A 9,712-nucleotide genomic window follows, 5' to 3' on the forward strand; every position below is an offset into this window, starting at 1 on the left:
TTTTCCTACGCGAGTGCAGGCACACAATCACTTGGGCCATCCTCCACTGCCTTCCTAGGCCACAGCAGAGAGCTGGATTGGAAGAGGAGCAACCGGGACTAGAACCTGGCGCCCATATGGGATGCCGGCACCGCAGGTGGAGGATTAACCAAGAGAGCCACAGTATACTTAACAACATAATAAATTTGAAGGCATTCTATCTTCCATCCTCATGAATTCCTTAAAATTTAGTTAATTGAATAATAGTGTCTAACAGTATTAGAAAAAGATTACTTAATTTTGATAGAAACCAGATATTTTGTGAATATTGTTGCTACTCAAGGAGAAAAAAATGCAAAAAACACCAAATGAAAGTTTTCTTCTTTTTCTTCAACATTTTGGGAATCATTGTTTTCAGAGTGAGTTAAATCAATTATTCCATGTGACTTTTTGAATTATTGATGTTTGTTGAAGTGGAAACAAGAATGTCGAATCTAAGAAATTTGAAAGGTATTGGCTAGGTTTTCCACCTGTATATTAAAGGATATTTTCACTAGATATAAAATGATATGTTGGCAATATATTTTTATGAAAGATAAAATATCATTCCATTGTTCTATGTTTTCTTCTTTGAGTTTTAGCAGTTTGACTATGGTGTGCATTGGATCGTTTTTCTCTTCTGTTTAAACCTTGCTTAAAGTTTCCAGTCTTGGATATGTGGAACATTTATGAGATTTTAAAAGATTTTGCTCAATATTTATTGGGTTTCCTTCTGTCCTCCTTTGCTCCAGGCTCCTCTATCAGCTGCTCAGTTTTTTTTTTTTTCATTCTATCTGTGCTTCAATTTGAGTATTTCAATTGAGTATTTCCTATTGCTCTTTGAGTCTGCTAATCTTTTTTATGTCATTTCTGTCTGCTATTAGCTAATGTACTGAATTCTTCATCTTAAATATTACAATTTTCAGCACAGGAGTTTTATTTGATTTTCTTCTATACTCCAATTCTATGAAAATATGCTGTTTGCTCATTCTCTACCTTTTAAATTTATTTTTAATGATTATCTACTTTCTATGTTTAGGTTTTATTTTTATGTTTGTTTTTCATTTGAAAGGCACAGGGACAGAAAAAGAGATAGAGGTAGAGATAGACCCAGAGAGAGAGAAAGAGATCTTTCTGCTGGTTCACTACTCAAATTTCTGCAGTAGCCATAATAGTATCAGCCTAAAACCAGGAACTAGGGCTCAATCTAGATCTCTTATGCCGCATTCCAGGGTACATGTTAACTGGAAGGTGTAATAGAAAACACAGTTAGGACTTGAACCAAGCACTCTGATAGGAGATGTGGGCATCCCAAATGGTGTCATAACCACTGCATCAAACACTCACCTCATTAAAAAAGTTTTTGATTAACATATTAAACGTACATATTTATGTTCAAATATTTATTTGTGTATTTGAAAGTCAGAGCAACAGAGAGAGAGAGACAGAGACAGAGACAGAAACCTTCTATAGGCTGGCTCACTCCCCAAATGGCAGATATGGCCAGGACAGTGTCAGGCCAAAGCCAGGAGCCAAGAACTCTATCCAGGTCATTCATGTGGGTGGCAGAAGTTCAAGTACTTGGGAAATCTTCAGATGCTTCTCCAAATACGTTAGCATGCAGCTGGATCTGAAGTGGAACAGCCAGGACTCGAACCAGTGCTCCAATATGGGATGCCAGTGTTGCAAGCAGTGTCTTAAATTGCTGCACCACAACACTGGCCCCAATAATTGTATATTCTAATTATGTTAAATGCAGTATCCAACACAAGTATTTAGCATAAACTCATCAAATAGGTAATTAGCCTTTCCATTATCTTTCCTTTTTTGAAGATTTATTTTATTTATTTGAAAGACAAAGTTTCATAGAGGACAAGACAAAGAGAGGTCTTTCATCTGCTGGTTCACTTCCCAAATGACTACAACAACTGGGTCTGGGCCAGGCCCAAGCCAGAAACAGGAGCTTCTTCTGGGTCTTCCATGAGGGTAGAGGGGTGGAAGCACTTGGATCTCTGCTGCTTTCCCAGCCACATTAGCAGAGAATAGATAGAAGTAGACATGAACCGGCTCCCATATGGGATGCTGATGATGCAGATAGTGGTTTTACCTGCTACACCACAACACCAACTTTATCTCTTCTTTGTGTTTGGAGCCTGTGAGATCCTCTCTTTCAGTTCTTTGCAGAATAGATAACGGTATTATGAACTATAATAGCTCTATTCTCCTATGAAACACTAGAATTTATTTATTTGGTCTAACTGTTTTGGTATCTGTTATTCTACCTCCCTCTATCCTGCTCCCCATACCTTCTCTATCTTCTAGTAATCATTATGCTAAAGCCAGTTTTTTGAGACTTCCATATATGAGACAGAACACATAGTAGTTGTCTTTCTGTGTCTGGTTTATTTCACTTAACATAAAGAGTTCCAGTTCCATTCATTTTGCTCCAAATGTCAAAATTTCATTCTTTTTATGGCTGAATAATATTTCATTGTATGCACATCACATTTTAATTTTTATTAATATAATGAAAACAGACTTAATGTAGCTCATAGATACAACTCTAATAATATAATGATACTTCCCTTCCTCCCTCCCTCTCCTTTTCTTTCTTCTTTTAATTATTGATATAACATATTTGTAACTTACATTAACTTTGACATTATAGTCAAAGACTTAATGCTCCATTAAATAAAGAGTTAGATAAGGCCATAGTTCATCAGACATATAATCAAGAACAATAAACAATAATCAAAAGAAATTATGTTAATTTTACTCATATACATTAATTTTTTAAAAAGATTTATTTATTTATTCGAAGGTCAGAGTAACACAGAGAGAAAAGGAGGGGCAGAGAGAGAGAGTGGTTTTCCATCCAATGGTTCACTCCCAAATTGCTGCAACAGCCGGAACTGTGTTGATCCAAAGCCAGGAGCCAGGAGCTTCTTCCAGGTCTCCCACGTAAGTACAGGGCCCAAGGACTTGGGACATCTTCTACTGCTTTCCCAGGCCATAGCAGAGAGCTGGATTGTAAGTGGAGCAGCCGGGTCTTGAACTGGCACCCATATGGGATGGCGGCACTTTGGGCCAGGGTGTTAATCCGCTGTGCCACAGCACCAGCCCCATGTAAATTACATTTTAAAATAATCATAGGTCATTTAAACTACAGTAGTAAATCATTCTTAAACATTTTTGTACAAAGATTCTTTTTTTTACATGACATTTTCTTTATCTATCAATGGGCACCTAGATCAATTCCATATTTTGGCTGTTGTGAACAGCCAAATGAATATGACAGGGAAGGTATTTTTATGATATACTGTTTTTATTCCATTGGATATATATCCAGAAGAGAGATGCTGGATAATATATGGTTAATATATTTTTAGTTTTTTGAGAAAACTAAATACCCCATGATGACTGCCCTAATTTCCATTGTGAATGACTTCTTAATTTTATGTTAAATCTCTATACTATGGATAAATGAACAACGATTATTGTAGTTTTGGGTTATCAGTGGCCTCTTTGAGTTCAGTATGACCCTAAACAGAGTAAACAGGGGTTATTCATGCCACTAATGTTTTTAAGCAATCATAAATGAGATGAAGGTGAATTTTTAATCAATCAATTTTTTCCTCTCTTGTTCCCAACTATTATTCTGGCTCTGCTAGAAGGCATCAAGGATGGTGACTATGGAGCTATAGACAGGTAACACACTCTTCATCCCTAAGAGGGGGGTAGATCTAAATCTAGATAGTACTTTCCCAACATAACATAATTGGAATAAATTTTTAATTCACGCATACACAACTCAGAGACAGGTGTAAATGATACACAAAAGTGTAAGTAATTCATGTCAATGTATAGGCAATAAGTTTTCTGAACAAAATAGTGTTGCAACAACCAGAATATTCTGACAACAGTAATGTAACCAGGAATACAGAGAGCTTAGAGATTATGCCATTACGAAGATTAAAATCCTGTAACGACCTCTCACTCCCACCAGCGGAAGACAGGTTCCATCTCTTTAGACCTGTGCCTCTTCTGCAACAATGAGTCAATGTTCTCCACTTCCCAGGCCCACCATTTATCTCTTTGGCATTCCAAGAGTTGCTTTTCTATTGCTTCAGAGCTTTGAATTTGCTATTTCATCTTCTAAGTTCTCTTTCCTAATATCTTCCCATGACAGATTCCTGTTTGTCAGTCTGAAGCAGCTCAAGTACTTCCTCTTTGGAAAAAGCTCTTTCTGACACAATCATGCTTCATTCTTACCAAGTCCAGATAATAATTTTCTTTTTAGAAAGCAGTGATATCTGAAATTATTTTGTTAATCATTTACTTATTCATTTTCTGTATCTTCTGCCCCTAAATTTTAAACCCTCAGAGAAAAATTTATTTCCTTGATCAGTTGTCTTAAAGCCAGAGTTTCTAGAACAATTATAACACAATTATTCATGTTATTATGTAAATGTTTAATAGTACATGGGATGGCATTTATGAAAACACAACTTTATAGGTGAGGTCTTAGGTATATCATAAGTAATGACGTGGGGAAAATGGAAGGATAAAACATCTATGGACAAGGAGAAAATTGGAAATATTACCTCAAAAAGATAGTGGGGGGGGGGATTTTCTTGTTAGCGATGACTCTTGAATCACTGGGTTTCTAGAAAGATAGGGAAGTTGCTTGCAGATGTGAGGGATCATAGATATCCCTGAGTCTGAGAGGGAGTGATTAAAACACCCTCATTTGTTAAGACTTTTGGAGTCTTAGATATTAGCCTCTGAGTCATCCTCCAAGGTCGAGTTCTATAAACTGACCACAATAGGACTATTAATGTGGTCAAAGTGCTTTCTTTATAAATCTACTTCACAGGCTTCATTTCTTAAGGAGACTGTAACCTGAATTCCTTTATATCAGTAGAAATGTCCTCTACTCACCCTTAGCTTGAGAAAAGTCATAAATTATTTTGGTTATACTGGAAAATTACTGACATCTTGAACAAATCTGATCTTCCTAGTTTTTTAATCATTATCAACAGTGAACAAATACAGGTTGTATGTGGCATCAAGAAAAGTAGAAGGATTTTAGCTGTATTATTTTAATTGCTGTTGATCTGAAATGTGTAATTTCATAACCTGTATTTTTATATGATCATTGAGACTTGCCACAGGGACAAATAATAATTAAGCCAGACTTCCAAAACTTCGAATATTATGAACTAGCAAGGTATGAAACCATGGACTGTTTTCAGAGACAATAAAACAAAATAGCATAAACTTAAAAAAAGGACTCTTCCTGCCTTATTCAAAGTGTGACATGTCAGAGACAGAAGTCAATTAAAGATAAAAGTGTCTAAAAGTTTAGTTATGTCCCAGCTGTGACAGTACATGAATGATGAGTCAATGGAAATAGCTCCTGCCTTTTGAGCTATTTCAAACACACATAAGAAGAGAAGGAGATGCTCCCTGATGTTTTGTCTTATAATAAAAATTGCTGAAAATTTTCCCTGGCATTTATCAGAGATAATTTACTCAGAGCCACACTGAGTACAGAAGAGCAACACCAATACTCTGGGTCACCAGTCAGCATACACACTTATCCAGTGGGAAGCACACATTATGTGGTGCCTACAGAGCAAGACATTCATGTGGATGAAAATATATTTTGCTCACGCAGTACAGACATACTTATTTCAAACAGATACAATACATGTAAGTAGAAAATAAAGTAGATACATGTAAGTAGAAAATAAAGTAAGAGTTCAATTCTGTATTATGCTACTTAATACTAACATATTTATGCATGGAGAGTTATGCTTTATGGGAGTTGTTTTCCCTACACAGTTGTGAATTAGGAATATATCTCCTAAAGCCACAAAGGATATATTCACAATCAGTATAGGACTTCTCCCCTGGCCATTCCTAACTGAATGAGATTTATACTTGTCTCATCAGAAATCTTGGATCTGTGCCCAAAATTATCTGAATACTTTTCATATGTTTGCTTATGCTTTAGCTATAATTTGCAGGCATCTATGGTGTTAGTGACTAAAATATAGGAAATGCTGGCAAAAAAAGTCCTAGACTATTTAATGGTGAGGAAACAAGAAAAATAGCTAAATAGAAAAATAAATGGGAGAACTCTTTAAAAAAATGAATTGAAAAGGGACAGGACTAACAAAACTTGAGGAGCAGAGCCCCCTTGAGGGGGCCTCTCTGCCACTATCTCAATATATAGTCTGTGTGAAGCTTTCTCTGCCTAAACCTCACCCCTGCGCTGACCAGCCTTGCCTTGACCAATAGTCGTTACACAAAAACACTGACCAATAGCCTCAGAGAACACGGCGAAACAAGGGGCCAGATGTCCAGCGAGGAAGAATAAAAGGACGAGCCTTAGAGCAGTTTCACATACTTGCTTCTGAGACATCTGAGACTATCAGCAAGCTCAGCGAGCTCCTAGACCAGACATCATGGTTCATTTCACGGCTGAGGAAAAGGCTGCTATCACAAGCACATGGAAGCTGGTGGACGTAGAAGATGCCGGAGCAGAAGCCCTCGGAAGGTAGGCCCTGGGGTCCAGGACAAGGCAGAGGAGGAATGAAACTGAGCCTGGCAGGACTCCAGGCCCTTTCTCAGGACTTGTGAAGCTCTCTGATACTCCCACCACTATTGTTCTGTCTCTATAGGCTCCTGGTCGTCTATCCTTGGACCCAGAGATTCTTCGATAGCTTTGGAAACCTGTCCTCTTCCTCTGCCATCATGGGAAACCCCAAAGTGAAGGCCCATGGCAAGAAGGTGTTGACTGCCTTTGGAGATGCTGTAAAGAATGTGGATGATCTCAAAAACACATTCGCCCACCTGAGTGAGCTGCACTGTGACAGGCTGCATGTGGATCCCGAGAACTTCAAAGTAAGTCCAAGACAAGCTCAAGCCCTCTTGCATTTAGTCATGGGTGAAGATAGACAATTAAGTATTGACCTTCTGCAGCATAGGAGATATTTGGTTGGGAGTAAGAAAGCTCTAGAGGACTGAACTGAGACTAAGTGGTAATGCATTAGGGTCTAAACAATACTTTCAGGAGTGTAGAGGGATTCGTCTATACTCAAGTGTATTTTAGAAGAGGCTTCTGTAGAGATGAGGAAACAGACTTTTGTTAATTTGACTTTTGAAGAAATAACTCCTTCATTTCTCCCCCAACTCACTTTCCTTAAAAAAGTTTAAAACCCTAATGAAGGCAGAAAAGGAGTGACAATGGGAAAGATAAATGAGGGCAGCCATAAGGCAGAGACTTACGTGATTTTGTGTAGAGTGCCATGCATATTCCTCTAATGGCTAATACTTGTTTAAAATGCTGCAATGCCCCATTTCTAACTAAATTATACACTTCCAGATGAGGGATTATGTGTCTCTGGGGAGAGAAATAATTGGAACATTTGGTCTGAAGTGGTTTTGAAAAGATATCTGTGAGGTGTTACTTTTTCCCCTCAGCCCACAAATGGGGAGTTGTGTTAGATGACAGAAATATTTAAATTATGACCAATGATTAGTTTGGAAAGGGGACCAAACTACTTACATGTAACAACTGGGAGGGGGGGAAGATCAGCCTTGGAGGTAAATTAACAAAGGCTTGGTTTTGAGGGGTATTCAGTGTCCAGATAGCGGGAGACTAGCCTGAACTCTCTATTAACTATGTGTTTGTGTTTGTCTTCTCTTTTCACCTCCACAGCTCTTAGGAAATGTGCTAGTAATTGTCTTGGCGAAGTATTTTGGCAAGGAATTCACTCCCCAGGTCCAGAGTGCCTGGCAGAAATTGGTGGCTGGAGTGGCCACTGCCCTGGCCCACAAGTATCACTGAACCCCTTCACTGTAGGACAGAGCTTCCAGGAAGAAGCTTTATCCCTCAAATAATAATGAAAATAATAAAACTACTCTAAGAAATTATTTGTGATGGTATTGAGTTTATTTTCCTTGTACTTTTAAATATATGATCCTCAAGGGATTTATTTTTTTTATTGTTGAGGGATGTGTGTGTGTGTGTGTGTGTGCCTGTGTACTATGTGTGTATACTCTTCATTTACTTTTGCTTGAGCGGTGGATTTCTGATGAGAAAACAGAAGAACAAGGCAACAAAAGGGCATGCATGTGAGAATTCTGCACGGGAAACAAGGAGTGGGGATTTCGGGTGAGGAGGAAGTGCTTTATGGGACAAGAATTCAGAACAGGACAGTGTAGAGGAGGGGATGAAGTCTTCAGGGAAGTCCTCAGGGGCTGACTTGAGGCAGAGTAGTGATGGGGCTCAATGGAAAGAAGAAATTACAGACCTTAGTAGGTCTAAGTCTGGGCAAGAGTTCTAATTTCAGTCTATTTGGTGCAACACAATTCCCACATGCACCATACTTTCCACAACATTTGTGGGGCTAGATAGGAGGTTGGAGATCTTGAAGAACACAGCAGGGGGTAGTTCTTTTCCAAGTTAACCACAAATAGCTGATCCTGAAGAGATTTATGCTTTAAGTGTTGAGGCTTGCCTAGGATAGTTAATTTGATCCCATGCTTCCTGGGCAGACAATGTCCAAGGGTACACATAGAATACAGTACTTCAAGGAAAAAGTATCATTGTGAGTAGCTAGAAGGGATGAGTATCTTTGTGGGGGAAATAAATCATCAGAAGGTTAGAAATAAGAATGCATGTGATATGTGATCAATGGAGCAGCACTGGGCGGTCAGAGGGAAACAGGAGGGATTTGTATTGATTAGTTTGCAGTGAAGGTGTTGTATGACTAAAAGTTAATCCATGTTTATAGGCAGGTGTACAATACAATGACCATGGAATTAGGAAGATTAGCCTGGCTGTGGGTGCTAATCATGCTAATGTTAGGTGACTATCATTGCTTTTCTTGCCTTGGAATTCAATCTCATCTCAATTTTCATCTATAATATTCCAATAATACACCTGAGCCCATTTCTCTACTTTCAATCCTTTTGTTCCTCCCTTAATACATTTTACTCTGATGTTCTAATTTATTTTTTCTATTATGAAATGCCAAAAATTCTTGGTTCAGCTTGTTTTTTTCTTCTGCAGTTTCAGAGTTTTGCACTGAAAATTCCTGCTGCTTCATGGACTTATTTCTCTAACTTCTTATATCTGGCTCTATCTTGTCATTAGGTTCCTAATTCAACTCTGACTTCTTTTACTAAAGCTATTCTACGTTATTTTTCTATAGCCAGTTGCTGCTGTATCATTTTATGCATTTTCTTCTGTCATACAATACCTCATAAAATTATCTTATTCAGTTATTTGTTTAGTTGTGTGCATTCATTGCCTTTTCTATTAGCTGTGACCTTCATGAGACTTCATAAGTTTTCTTGTCTGTTCATTCAAAATTTCCAACATTTAGAGGTGAGCATTTAGCCTAGGAGTTAAGATGCTGGTTAAAATGTCTGTGTCTCACACTAGAGTCACAGGGTTTAATACCCAGCTATGCCCACAACTCTAGTTTATTGGTAATGAAAGCCATGGGAAGCAATGATGATTGTTCAAATAATTGCTTTTCTGTGGCCAGCACACGGCTCACTTGGTTAATCCTCCGCCTGCGGTGCCGGCATCCCATATGGGCCCAGGGTTCTAGTTCCGGTTGCTCCTCTTCCAGTCCAGCTCTCTGCTGTGGCCTGGAGGGCAATGGAGGATGGC

General features: G+C 38.3%; 1 protein-coding gene across 1 annotated transcript; it reads left to right on the forward strand.

Moving 5' to 3' along the window:
• The first annotated feature begins 6,491 nt into the window (after positions 1–6,491).
• Positions 6,492–7,876, forward strand: HBG2 (hemoglobin, gamma G). The gene is given in 3 exon segments (NM_001171503.1): positions 6,492–6,583; positions 6,708–6,930; positions 7,748–7,876. Coding segments are annotated over 3 exon segments (444 nt in total).
• Positions 7,877–9,712: the final 1,836 nt, after the last annotated feature.

Source organism: Oryctolagus cuniculus, chromosome 1 (genome assembly GCF_964237555.1).
Source record: "Oryctolagus cuniculus chromosome 1, mOryCun1.1, whole genome shotgun sequence".
In the NCBI taxonomy this organism is placed as follows: domain Eukaryota; kingdom Metazoa; phylum Chordata; class Mammalia; order Lagomorpha; family Leporidae; genus Oryctolagus; species Oryctolagus cuniculus.